General features: G+C 38.5%; 1 protein-coding gene across 1 annotated transcript in view; it reads right to left on the bottom strand.

Moving 5' to 3' along the window:
• xpr1b (xenotropic and polytropic retrovirus receptor 1b) overlaps positions 1–14,315 on the bottom strand; it is a 30,697-nt gene extending 16,382 nt beyond the window's left edge. Inside the window, exons 1-2 of the mRNA XM_084118991.1 lie at positions 13,726–14,315; positions 8,390–8,441 (exon numbers count right to left, since the gene is read on the bottom strand). Of these exons, the coding sequence (XP_083975117.1) occupies positions 8,390–8,441; positions 13,726–13,794 (121 nt within the window). The 5' untranslated portion in view covers positions 13,795–14,315. The remainder of the gene's footprint in view (positions 1–8,389; positions 8,442–13,725) is intronic.
• Between the last annotated feature and the right edge of the window lie 38 nt (positions 14,316–14,353).

Genomic DNA, 14,353 nt, shown 5'->3' with positions numbered 1-14,353 from the left:
GTACGCAAAACACTTAAAATTAGAGGTTTATGACTTCAAACACCTGCACTATCAGCCCTTTCTCATATCCGTCATCAAAAAAAATCAGCATCTTATTAACGAAAAAACCTGGTCATGCAATTTCCCCTCCAAAATCATAGCTTTACTTAAACAATCCCATTAACTACACTTATCACCACCCAGAAAAACCACAAACTTTGACAGAAGATTATAGTTATTTCTAGATAATCACAACTACCATCATCCCACAGCTTAGAAAAACACTCAGTATGCAGGTTTATGGCTCTCTGGGAGCTTTAGCACTGTTGTAGGAAAAATGAGCATCTGGACACGCGTGTTTGTGTGTGTGTGTGTGTGTGTGTGTGTGCGTGCGTGTTGTAACCTTTGGATGTAAATCACTGCTTATCTGAGCACTCGAACAGTCCTCTATAAGTTTTCCATAAGCTGTGGGCCTTGCGCTGAGCTCGGGGAACTAATAGACAAAGTTTTTCTCTATCACCCCTGTTTAGACATTATATTCTGACAAAGCAATTAAATTACACACTGTGCCAAGAACAACTAGGCCTATGCTTCACATGTTCACTGTAGTGAGGCAACTTTACACTGACTTCAGGTCAGGATTTGTCATTTCCAGTTATTGGCATTAAGACAGGTCGGAACAAACCAAAAAGACACTGAGGCATAATTATTTAGCTGTTTGAGAAATACTGTGGACTTTGTGAAAACGGCCTGATGATAGTCAAGTATAATGGTTCTATAACATGGTGTGATGCCACTGGGAGTTTTACTGATTTTTGTTGAATATCTGATACTTAAAGTAAAGTTAAATCCGCCACCTACAAAGAAAAACAGGCACTAGTAAGAATCTGTAGCTAGCTTGATCTTGGGAACATTAAGAGGGAATAGCAATCTCTAGATGGAGGCTATTAATGATTATGCATCAGAAGCCATTTACAACATAATAAACAATTAATAGAAGTTGGGCAAAGGTTTGATGTCCTTAGTTCCATAAATGACCCAAAGTATATGTAATGTAAAGGCACTGAACATAATCTTCTTAGTATCACAATGCATTCATACTTTAAAAAAAAGCATAGTTGTCGGTGGCGCATATGCATTCCTGAGATGAGACTTGCTCAGGCCTTACATTTCTGACATGCAAGCAAAAGACAGTAAATTACCATGACATAAAAGAACATGCTGTACCTGCTGAAACTGCACAAACTGAACCAAAAACAAAGCTTTTTTTTTTTTTGTGAAAACATATGGGTGAAGTCAAACACAGAAGCTCGGAGCAGCAGAGACACTAACAGGTGCTTGTTTTTGTACAAACACCAGTGAACTGCAAGCAAAGCAACTTCAGATTGTGCGGGTTGTAAATTTCATACACACATATTGTTTGCTTAGGTCAATTTTTATTACCAGACAATAGGGCTGTCACTTTACGTCCGAAAAATCGATTGCATAATCGATCGGACCAACCAACGCAAGTTTTGAAAACGAAAATAGGGAATCGATTTTAACAGTCTTTTCTCGGAGCGCGTCCAGCTCGTCACGATACGCCCGCAGCGAACGCGCGTCACACAGCAACTGCAGGCTCTGACAAACACACATAACTGCAAATTACCTCTGCATAATGTGTCTCTTTTTACTACAAAACTGTGAATTCTGCCGGTATGCAGACAGTCTCATGCATACAGATACAGATTCGGGCTACGGTCTACAATCGCCTACGTAGGCGAAATTTGTTTGACATTTCTAATCGTAAACACAGCCATGTTGAAGATTGAGGAAATGTTTTTCATTTATGCTATGGCAGTCCACTCTGCTTATTGTTTTTCGAGAATGTTGCACTCCTGTTTGTCATTGTGCACGAAACTTCACGCCAATAAATCATCAGAAATATTGCAGACTTGTGCGCGTCTCAAGCGCCCTCTTTACGTTCGTCCTAATGCCTGTTAGTTGTCCGTGGATTTGCCCATATTTGGCGTTTAAAACGGAAACGTCTTTAGACATGGAAAATCGATTTTACCATCGATTTAATGAACACTTATGTCTCAAAAATCGAACAGGATTTTTTCACAAAAGTGACAGCCCTACCACACAATAAATTATCTGATTAACCGATTAATGGTCAAAATAATCGACCGCTTACTCTATTACCAACATAATCGTTAGTGGCAGCCCTAATATTTGACAATTTTTAACAAATATTATATAATTTATTAATCCAGCTTAACATTTAGTTTTAAATCTAATAACTGTTAATATAATACTACAAACTGAAATGTATGAATATATTACATGGTTAATTCACATTGGTTCATAATGCATTAATAACTTATACAACTTGAAAGTAAAAATTGTTTTTTTTATTAAAATATTTAATTAAATTAAAAATTTAAATTAAATTATTAAATTAATCTAGATTAAATAATACTTTTAAAAGTATTTTTCATTGTTAGTTCATGGCACCTAATGTATTGACCAATCTTAATATGAAACCTGATATAAACCTCACGGTACCAAAATGTCAGTATTCGGTACCAATACCAGTGAAAATCCACGGTTCTCGGTACCAATTTCGGTACCAAAGGGCTAGAAATCAATAAGTTATTTGCTGATACTTCCTCGTCATCATGGAGAGCGCAGCTCGCACCGTTTCAAAAATAGTCAATCTCCGAATGCGAATGAACTTGGTCTGAATTAGTATTGTTTTTATACAGTATGAGGATCCTTTTTCAAATACAAGGTCAATATTGATTTTCACTAACGACAAAACAACAAATTATCCATGAACTTATATGGAACTACCCACTAAACATTGGACGTCGGATAGACATGCAGATCATGTCTATATTGGGTCCGTCGGTCCATGACCAATTCTGGACATCTATTCGACGTCCAAACTAGGTCCACTATTTGGACGTCCAACCATGACCCAACTTGGACGTCATATTGACGTTCAACATTGGACCTTTGAACTGGGTAATTTTTTGGACGTCATTTGGACGTTTATGACAGGTGCAGGAAATTTACATGATTACTAGGGGTGTAATGGTTCACAAAATTCACGGTTTGGTTCGATATATATGATACACTTGTGTCACGGTTCGGTTCGGTACGTTTTTGATACAGCAAAAAGAAAGAAATGCCAGGGAAATTTCCTTGATTTAATTTTATTAAAACTAAAATCATAAAGTATGATTGTTTTTTACTTTGAGCAATTCTAGAGCTATAATTGACTCTTCTTAGGAGCATATAAAACAAAACAGCTCCTTGGAAAAAATGAAATGTAATATTGTAGTAGTTATAAACAAAGGTTTATTTTAGTTCAGATTAACATTTGAGGGCATCAATTGTATTCATAATGTCAAAATAAAACTGATGTAATGTTACTTGAAGGCATTATGCCTACTATTCCTGCCAAACTTCCATGGTTGCAGTTAGTGTTACTACAGTAAATCCATGGTGAATGTTGCAGATCTGTGGACACTGGATAGTTCATTCATGGCACAATGTTTCTTCCTGGTTTCCACATCAGCGCTGTTTGATCCGTTAATAATGGAGAAATGTGAATGTTTCTCACTAGACCTCGCAGCGATGTTATTACTTCTGTGGCGAATTCAAATGCTTTCTTTACTGGATCTCTTAGCGCTGTGTAGTAACAGTGTCGCATGATCACGATCGGCTCGCGCTGCACTGGTCCAAACTGATAAACGGTCCTTCAACCACACAATAACGAGCAGTTTCGTTCCGCTTGCATTACGTTTGCCATTTGATGTTGGGCAATGTGGTGGTCGCGCCGGCGTCTCTTACATTATGAGCGTGCTTGCCACGCGCAATGCGCGTGTGTGTGTGTGTCTCAGCGCTTTAATAAAGAGGACGCGCAACAGCACGCGCTCAGTGCATGCGTGCGCATCAAGGAACCGGGTTTGAACGGGTCCTCGGTACCACCGGTACTTAAGAAAACTTGGTACCGTGACGTTTACGTTTTTTTAGTACCGAAGTACCGGGTCTTTTGACAACACTAGTCTTATATGTAAAGTATCAAACCTATAAAGTGTTCTCCCAGTGTTTCCCACAGACTATAAATCAATTTGTGTGGGGGGGGGATTATTCATCTCCGTTAATAATCTGTTACACAGAACTTTATTATATTAAATATTAATCAAAAATGATTCACACCTTCACAAAATCAAAATATTCAGTGTAAGAGTAAAAATGACAATTATTTATAGTAAGTTTATTGATTCACAGCTTATTTAGAATTTTGACCTCGACAACCCAACTGCATTTACCGCAACCAGTAAACTAAAAGATTGTTTTGGTTGAATCGGTTCAAAGGAGTCATTTGTTCGCGAATCGGACGTGTCATTAGCGGACTTGTACACGTTGTGTGATTATCCCGGCAGTTAGGACATCGCACAAGATTTGTCAACACAGAAAACATTTCATCATAGTTTGTTTTGTTTATTGAAAGTGTTGAGCGGAACGCTTTTCAGAGAAGATAAGGCAACGTAATTTTTTTTTTTTTTTTGGCACAACACCCAGCAGTAATTCAGGAAAAAAATATCCGAATGCTCCACATGAAACTTAGGTCTTCCGATCTATTATCATCGTGTCAATTCTCAATTGATTTTGATTAATATGCGCAAGGGAGCGAGAGCAAGATGAGGGTGAGGGTGCGCGCGCGCGACCGGACCTCTCTCTCTCTCTGCTCGTTATTTCAGTAATACTGTCACCCTGTCACAAGCGCAGCAGTCATCTACATCACTCACCGATCAAATGACAGAGAGACGGAGGGAGAGCAGAGAAAGGAAATGACGCTGAATGAACACGCTTAGCGTGTTTTAAATAGCGGAACAATTTTTTTTATAACGAAACGCAATTTGTGGCAGCCGGTGTTGATTCTGTGGCGCACCGCCACAAATTAGTCTATGTGTGGGAAACACGTGTGCTAATCTGAGATAGTGACGCAATGATGCCAACTCAGCCCTGTGCTCTGCTGTTATCTGATAGAACCATGACATCTTAAATTTGCTAACCTGAGGTGAAACTTTGCCCTTCCTGTTTTAAAAAACCACCATTGATTTTGACTGATTTAGATCTCATTTAAATGAGTGTTTGGTAAAACCAACTCAGGGCAACATTGATAGATAGAGAACCACTGTCTAATATGATCAAACTAAGGGGTTTAACTAACCTGACAGAAAATCCAAACTTTTCCACCATAAACTACTTGATTCATTTAAAAAGGGATTGTAAACCAACAGATGCTGGTGTTTACATTGTACTCTGACAGTGATATGGAGGAGGAAGATGGGATTGCACTAGTAAGTCACATAAGTTATTGTGTATATGCTCTGGATATATTTAAGGTTTATGAACTAGATATAGCTCTAAACAAAGTCTAAGCGCAGCCCTTAAACGTACAGTATTTCATTTTTTTTCGCCGCTAGGGGTCGCTAACCTCTTACAATAACAAAGGCATAGTTTGATGACGCAACATTTGTTAAGAATTATGGATCTTGTCGTCAACGTCAAGCCAACCGATCTAATAATGTTTATGGATGACTGAATACATCAATGCTTTTATCATGACTGTGATATGAAGCAGGTCGGGATTGCTAAGAGACAGCTATCAGCTCCACACGCGACGCGAGTCCCGCGGATATAAAGTAATATGGACATTTCATTCTACCGAATTACACGCAAGTGCAGAATTACAACTCACAGGTCAATTTATTAGACAAATTAAACTTGTGAGGTAACGCAGCGCTGTTTCACTTGGTCTAACATTACACTAGCACACTAAACTGCATTTAAATGTGTTGAAATGTATGTGTTAGTTTGTCTGTATGAGACTAGCAGTAAGCTAGATCAACATTAGAATAACATACAGATCATATTCTAACATTTTATCATTGTTGAACTATATAACATTGATTAGTTTTATGTAAATGTGCTCACCTGTTTAATAAAGTACATGTAGGAGCGGTCAAAGTCTCGGACGTGGAGCTCTCGTTTATATACTGTCTATGGGAGCTCTAGGCATCTCGAAAACACCGCGCTGATATTGATTCTCGTTTTAGTTCTCCTTTTTTTATCCAAAGTCTGCTTGCCATGGTCCATAATGTTTGAACGAAACAACAACAGCGTGCAAATAGACACTGCGAACTACATTGTCCACGTCTGTCACCTTGGTTACTATCAGAGGGCTCTGGTTGCCATGGCAGTACGAGCGGAAACCAGGGACAACGCGGATATGACGCCACTGACTGCGACAAAACGGAAATAAAGAAACGCGACGTGTCTTCGAATTAAATTTAAATTTCTCCTGGTTTGAAAGTTGTTGGAAACAGTCGGGATAATGTAAGTACACAACTAAAAAAAAATATATATATATAACATAGATATAGTGATTTTTGCTATTTTTAAAGCAAAAAAGTTACATATTGTGCCTTTAAAGGTGATTTGGGTAATTTCTGTTAAAATAGTTGATCCTACAGGGCTCTACAGTGCGAGTAATTCACTCGCATTTGCGCCTAAAAATAGTTATGTGCGAACTTGAAAAATAATTTACGAGCACAGTGCGCGAGTGACGGGCTGTTCTCAATACACTGAAGACAACAGCGCGATGAAGCGAATCATACCATTGATTTCACATGGAAAGCAAGCAAGAGGACAGGGCCGCAACTGCGTGATGTGAACATTTGATGACACGCTTAACTTTATTCAAATGGGAGCGACGATTCGCAACCACTGAGCCAATCACTGAAATAGTGTGGGAATGTGCGGGAACTGCTGGATTTTAAGTGAGAGAGTCCTCCCAACAGTGCTAAAAATAAACGTGTGAGAGCGTGTTATTGGCTATATGTCATGTTATAGCCAGATATGATGACGCTGCAACACGCATCACGACAGATGAGCGATCCATTCATCAAGCTAACGCGCAAACTGCCGCGAATTAAAGTGAAAGTAAGTCGTAGACGCTCATCACACAATCATATTCATTAATAGTAAAGAAACGAAATGATATTAGGCTAACGGTTACCAGTGCTGCTGTCGCTCTCTCCTATCGCTGATTTTGAAATGAGCTTATGATGATCAATAAAATGCTGGTCATATCTGTTGCTTTTGGTGACGTGAACTAGGCCTACATTAAATCTGCATTTAACGCGGGAATAGAAGATCCGATTTAGTTTTGCGAAAACACACAATGTGACTAGGTATAAATGGAATCATTTTGATCAGTAAAAACGCATGAAATCGTTTTGATCAGTAAAAACGTATGCAGTGACCAGGTGTAAACAGGCCGCTACACCATAAAAAAGTAAAGTAAACACTTAGTGAGCTAGATACGCAACACAGTATGAAGCCTATAGTCATTATCTCAAAAGACCAAGTGCAAAAAAAACAAAATAATGAACTCCCGCACACTATCAATAGGCCTACTTGCAAATGAGTATCAAAATTTTATTAGCAACCCACCAAATTTTATTTTAATTATGTCCCACCAAAAGACCAAATGCATAAACTGAAGTTACGACCAAAACAGTCGACACTGAGGACAGGAAGACGACAAAAACTCATTTTTGATGTAACTTAATATTGGCTACTGCAAGTACTGCAAAGGAAAAAAGCAAGCAGGCATTTGTTTTGTTTTTAGCACTTTATACTTTATTGAGGTGTTCATTCTTTTTATATATTTTATATAAGTAGGTTAAAATAATAATTGCATAATTATTAAACAGGTAACGTTAGTTCACCCAAAATAGAAAATTCTGTCATTTATTACTCTCCATCATGTCGTTCCAAACCCGTAAGACTTTCACTCATCTTCGGAACACAAATGAAGAACTTTTTGATGAAATTGAGAGATTTCTTTCCCTCCATTGACAGCCTACACAACTACCACTTTGATGCTTCGAAAAACGTTCATAAAAAGATCATAAAACTAATCCATATGAATTGAGCAGTTTAATCAACTTTTTTCACTGTGCTCCTATATTTCTTTGTGCGCTCCTAAATTTTTTCATTTAGGAGCACATGTACTCCTTGGGAAAAAAGTTAGCGTAGAGCCCTGCCTATACAAGCTAAATTCTAACCAATCAAAATTACACTTCATGTACACTTGCATTCTTGAATCCGCATGAAGTCTAAAAGCCAGTAGAGTCTACCATGTGTCATTTTAGGTTTCATAAGTGTGCTCACGAGCTCCTCCAAAATTGCTTAGGGTGCCATTTGGACAGGGCCTATCTGTATTTGTTTGACTGGCCAAAGTGACATGGGAAGCCTGGAGACCTGATTGAAAGCTTTATTTTTGTGATTCCATTTAGTGGTTTTTGCATGCAAACAGACATACATAGGTCACATATGCATTTACCTTCGATTGATGGGGCTTGATCCTGGGCGGAGTACAACATTTCTTTAAAAGCCTGTGGAGAAGAGAAGAATATGAAACACCATTTCCAGAGGTCAGACAATTGGCTTTCATATTACACAGCAGCATGTGACTGGCACTGTGCCTGTGATGACTGACGAGGGAACCTCTGCCAGGATACAGACGGAGTGAGAGGAAAGACATGAGTTCTTGAGTACAGAAGAGGAAGCACTAAAACTAAAAAAAAAAATAGAGGAAAAGGGTGTTTTTAACTTTGTTCGAAACTAGAATCAGATATAAGAAACACATCATGTCCTTTAAAAAGAAAAAAAGAAGGACAAAGCAATGGCTTTGCAGCAATTCTGCAGGGATGCACCATTTGATTGGCCAATATTAGTTTTAAATCTGAGATCAGTTTTTTTTTTTTATATTAAAACACACAATTTCACATCACTTCAAATTTTAATGTGTATGAATTGTAATATGCCCATTTTTGGGAGTAATCGCTGTATAGTTTAAGACAGAAAAATTAAGCTGCAAATTAGGGCTGCACAATGATGACAAAACCAAAAGTGTTGATTATTTCCCTTGATATTTTAACCTCTACTATTAACGTTGATTAACAGAACTAGAATTCATCAACAGAAATTAGAAATCATAACAAATTAGAAACATAATTTAGGCCTAAATTATAAATTATTTTTGTGTGGGGAAACATTAGGCCAAATTATTCTTTATAAGTACTTTAGCTAGACATCCAATACAAACTGGTTTGTATTAGTTTATTGCTGTTTTATGCATCAGTAAATCAAGACAGTGACATTGCTATTGTTATTGTTAATCATCGCAATTTCAGGAAGGATTGACAATGTTACGCAGAACTATAATTTAGGCCATTCACTAAGCGTGTTCCGATTGATCGGGCTCCAATAGTTATTGGCCGATAATAGCTTTAAAAAGTTTGATCTGAAGTTTGTCTCTATAAAGGCCAATCAGAAGAGCCGATCAGATAACACAAAACTGGCGAGACAGTTTTTTTATGCGCGGCTTAAATAGCTTCATTACATTAACTGTTCTACCAGGTGTCTGAAAAGGTGTCAAATACACACAGAAATATGCCAAAATGCTTGGTGAGCATTCGCATAAACACAGTCGGTTATGTCTTAAAGGGTTAATTCACATTGAAATATTTTACCATTAGTTAAACTTAAGAGCAGTAATAGTAAAAAATGTGCTAAAAGTTTTCAAGAGAGTTCCATATCTAATACTTAGCTATTTCATATGCAAAGATGTCAGCCAATCACAGCAGTGGGCGTTTACACTGAAGTCTCTCACAGACACGCCCCTTGAAACAGAGCGTTCAAATCAGAAGCTAAAATCAGTGTAGGAAAAATGCCTTTTATTTCTGATTCATATTCATGCCGGCTTAAAGATGGATGTCCTAGGCTATAACAATTTGCTTTATTCAGCAGCATGCTTTTCAATTACTATTAAGATTTTACTTAATATGAACAACTACAATGATATTGTGGAAGGAGGGTATTTTACTCGCCTTTATACGACCCACTAGGTGAAAGGTCATACAACAGTGGGGAAACAGTGAGAAGTGAGAGAGGCAGTAACTTTGCCAGTGGAACTCAAATCAATAACAACATATCAATATTTGGCTTGCTCTATATTAGTTGTTATGCCTCATTGTTACATCACGAGATATTGACAGGGAAACAATTGCTGCCCATCAAGCTCCTCTAACTCATCACATGATATTGTGTCTAGGTGTTCATGATATCCCCAAAAAAATAAAAATTTCTTCTTGGAATGTTCAGTGGGAACACGCTCACTATTTAGGGCTGCTCCATCCAAAGAGTTTCCTACTCAACTGGCAGAAGTCTATTTAAGCCATTAATGGACTAGTCGCATGTTTATGATATTAATTCAATTACTTAAATATATCCCGGGGGGTGGGGGGGGGGAGGAGTATTTAGCTTCCACACTCCGCACGAACAACATTTGGATATGCAATAATAGCGCACATGTATCTGGATTAACGTTATAGCAAGCTGCCATGTAAGTTTGAGGTTGATGAATGATAGGTGAACGTTTGTTTGCAAGAGTTTGCAGATCACTTTTTTGGGTTATTCTTAACCCTCTCAAAATTATCCAGTTTGGATCTTCTGTCTGACATAATTATCACATGGACCGTGTTAACGATCTGTTCGGCATGGACTGCATGACTTCACCATTTCCTGAGTTTTTTTTTTTTCTACGACCAATTAAAATTTGGTTGACCACACCTCTTCTCATCAACGTCTGGTCGACTATTTGGGGGCAGCACTACTATTCATACAAAAAAAGGGTATAGAACAGTGCATAAGCACACAAATTGGGACTGCTCAAATATTGCAAAAAAATAAATAATGTTGTTCAAAAAGTGATGTCCAAATTTCATGCAGTTCTGCAGTATACAGTACAGTCAAGTCTGCTGCAAAAACAAAATCCTGTAAGAAAACATGAGCTCAGAGGGATCGTGGCCTTGACGGCAGCATCAGGGATGTTTACTTGTTCTACCAGCAGGCCAGCATTCACCACATTACCATGACTGAGAAAAGGTCCTTGCCTCTAGTTTTGACTTCAGCAGGCTTTTTGAAAGAGCAATTTGCGTGCTTGACCACTATTCTATGTCGTATTGTTGTATAGTGTGAGTAGTGTTTTCACACTGAAAATTCCCCCCCAAAAAAGTGCACTTTAGATACTCGCATGATGCACTTCATTAACCGGAAAAAGTATGCAATGTTCAGGGCTCCAAACTTCGACCATTTTTCCTGCCAGTGCAACCACAACGTTGCCCAGCATCAAATGGCAAACGAAATGAAAGCAGAATGAAACTGCGCTACTCATTTGTGCTTCACGGACCGTTTATTTCTTCGGATGAATAGACAGTGCATCGGTGCGAGCTACTCGCCAGTCGAGGGCCGATCTCAATCACGCGGCACCGTTACTACAGCACTGGGAGATCCAGTGAAGAAATCCATTGAATTCCCCACAGAATTAATAACATTTCTGCGAGATCCAATGAGAAACATTCATATTCGGTACGGAGTTTCTGTTTTAAACCACTGATATCAAATCCAACAGCGCTGACGTGGAAACCAGGAGAAACACTTATAGAAGGCTTTCAGTCCACAAATTAGCAACATTCACCATGTAACACTAACATTAACTATGGTATTGTGACGGAAATAGTCAAACGCTTACGAGTACGTGTATCTTTTTGCAGCATTTCAAAACTATAATATCAAATTGAAATGTTATTTTTTGTTGTGATGACTAAACATTTTTTTGTCCCCATTTATAACTAAAAGTTTCAAGATGTAGGAAAACTCGCACTTATTTAAAAATAAATAAAAATAAAATAAGATAAGGATTAGGCTAAATTACCATTGTAACCATTAGGTGGCTGCGCACAGGAGAGCTTATTAGCTATTTTCACTCCCTAATATCTATTTTTTCACTCGTTTTGCTTTTGAATTAATATTAAGACATTATGAATGCTAATAATTAAAGCTAATGTTATCTACACCTCAAATTAAGCTCAGTGCTTTATTGTCAGCCTCTCAGTGCTACCAAATACTTTCTGCAGAACTCAGTGGCTCCGGTGCTGCTGCCCTCAAATGTTAGTCTGGACTGGAGCCCTGTGCACTTAAAATAACACTGCACACAGTAATTTATGTACATTCATGTCTATTTGTTACCAAGGCACTTGTCAGTAATACAGTCCAAATGGGGGCGGGGGGGTGTGTGTGTGTGTGTGGGGGGGGGGGGGGGGGGGGTTGCCCCTACATTTACTGCCTGTGCTCCTAAAAAAAATCAGTTAGGGGCTACAGCGCTCCTAGTGAAAAAAGTTAGTCTGAAACCTTGTAATGTGTCATTAGGGTCAGAACTTTCCTCTCACTTCTCTTTCCGAGCGTCAGGAATCATGTGATAGCCCACACAAAACACGAAAATCAGCATAAAACGCTCATATCTCTAAATAAGCTGACATCAGCTTTGTTAAGACTGTGAGACACAAAAAAGGGTCACAGAACAAAACAGACCGACACATTCACCTCCAGCCACAGTGGGCAAAACAAGAGAGGAGAAAAACAAATTGTCCTCGAGATCAAAACGAAGGCGGACGTGAGATAGCAGGATAAAGTCTAAGTGTGGCGTAGAAAGCAAAACCTTCACCAGTTGATTTTCCACCATCATTTATATTTGATTCAAGCATGTACAATCTCAAACACTCCCTCGCAAACACAATACGCCGTGTACCACTCTCAAAAATGGATGATGTCTAATTAATTAGCGAATGTCCAAGAGGAAGGCAATAATCTCATTATGTGTAGGCCATTAAACCCTGAAGGAGCTGCAGTACACTAAAGCCCTGTCAACTCTAACCCAGTCCACTGTCGGAGACAAAGAAAACTGCCTCGTATGCTCTCATGTGAAATAATGAAATTATGTAGTCTGCTAAGCATTGCTCTTTGAAGCTCTATATCACCATCATATATGTTTGTTTTGAGAGAATGTCTCCTGTAGGTAAATACAGACCTGAAAATCAAGATGGATAAAATCTGAAAATTAATGAAAATTAACACATATGCACACAGCCATTCCTAAATGTTTTATGCATTAAGTAGAGATGAAAAATGTAGGTTTTCAGTACTATTCATCTAACACAATACTAGATTTTGGTCATTGGTATGAGCTTGATTTAGTTGTTCACTCTGTTCATTCTCAAATATTAAATTTACCCAATAATCCTAATGTAATATAAATCATAGTATTAAGGATGCATCCGTTATATTTCCAGATCTGAAGCAAAAACATAATTTAATGTCCAATCTGAGTGTTTAGAGATTTGTGTTTAACAACAATAACATGTATCTGCAGATCATGGAATTGAGTGGATTAGCGGGGTATTCGTTTGATGAACTTGAAACTATCGTTTAGTCCTTCTATTGGTTCAGCATTTTTCTATAATAACTAACGTTATATTAATAAAGCTGAAAACGAGAAGTGCGAAACATCTCTGGACTCATTCACCTGCATCTCTGCTGCTCATACAGACTCGCATTAGCTTTAAAGGCTATCAGCTGTTAGCTTTCGGTTACAGACTAACGTTAACCCTGAACAGATATTACAGTTATTAATCACACAAATCCAGATTTAAGCCTGCCTTTCGTTTGAATATTACATTATAATGACAGGTGACTTGTTTTCGACAGGTTCAATGAGCTGAAGGGAAACTGTCTGATGTAAAATAGCTCAACGTTGCTTTAATTCATCTCTTAACTTACCTCATATTGAATGTATTGTTTCCTCCACTCCGGGGTGATGTGGGCAGATAGATGCTCGGTAAATTTCATTTTTATGAATTTTCTTGGTGTTTTTTGTCTGAGGAGAGTCTCGCGCTGCTGGAAAATTACCAGTGAATCATCGCGAGCAGAAAATCACCCTCAGATTAACGGCTGTTTTTCGCAGCTCCGCGAGACACATATTCAGGGGAAATATTGCGATATTTTCAAACAGCCGACCCCAGTGTTCCTCATTATCCCCTCAGGTGATTTTTCAAGTACTGCGGGACGCTGGTAGCAGTGGTTTATTGGGCTGCAGGAGCTCCAGACAGAGGTCTTTTCTGCCTGATATCTGAGGCTGAAGCTCCAGCGGCAGCCATCATTGTCGGAGGATGACGTCAAGGCACGTCACCGCAGAGAGGATGTTTTCCAGTTCGCGGTGTGAACACTCATGCCTCTTAAAATAATTACTGTGAATTATAGAAGTGCGAAATCAAGGGCAGGTTAATCTTAACAAAAGGACGATAGGTAAAACGTTTCTCATCGGATGAAAGTGCATCTGAATGCGCGTCACGTAAAACAGCGTGTTTATCATTGATAGTTCGTTGCAGCGTAAGTTATCTAGGCTGAG

Source organism: Abramis brama (assembly GCF_963993115.1).
Source record: "Abramis brama genome assembly, chromosome: 7".
NCBI lineage: Eukaryota > Metazoa > Chordata > Actinopteri > Cypriniformes > Leuciscidae > Abramis > Abramis brama.
The sequence above is the reverse complement of the archived record's forward strand: the minus strand, read 5'-3'. Positions and strand labels throughout refer to the sequence as shown.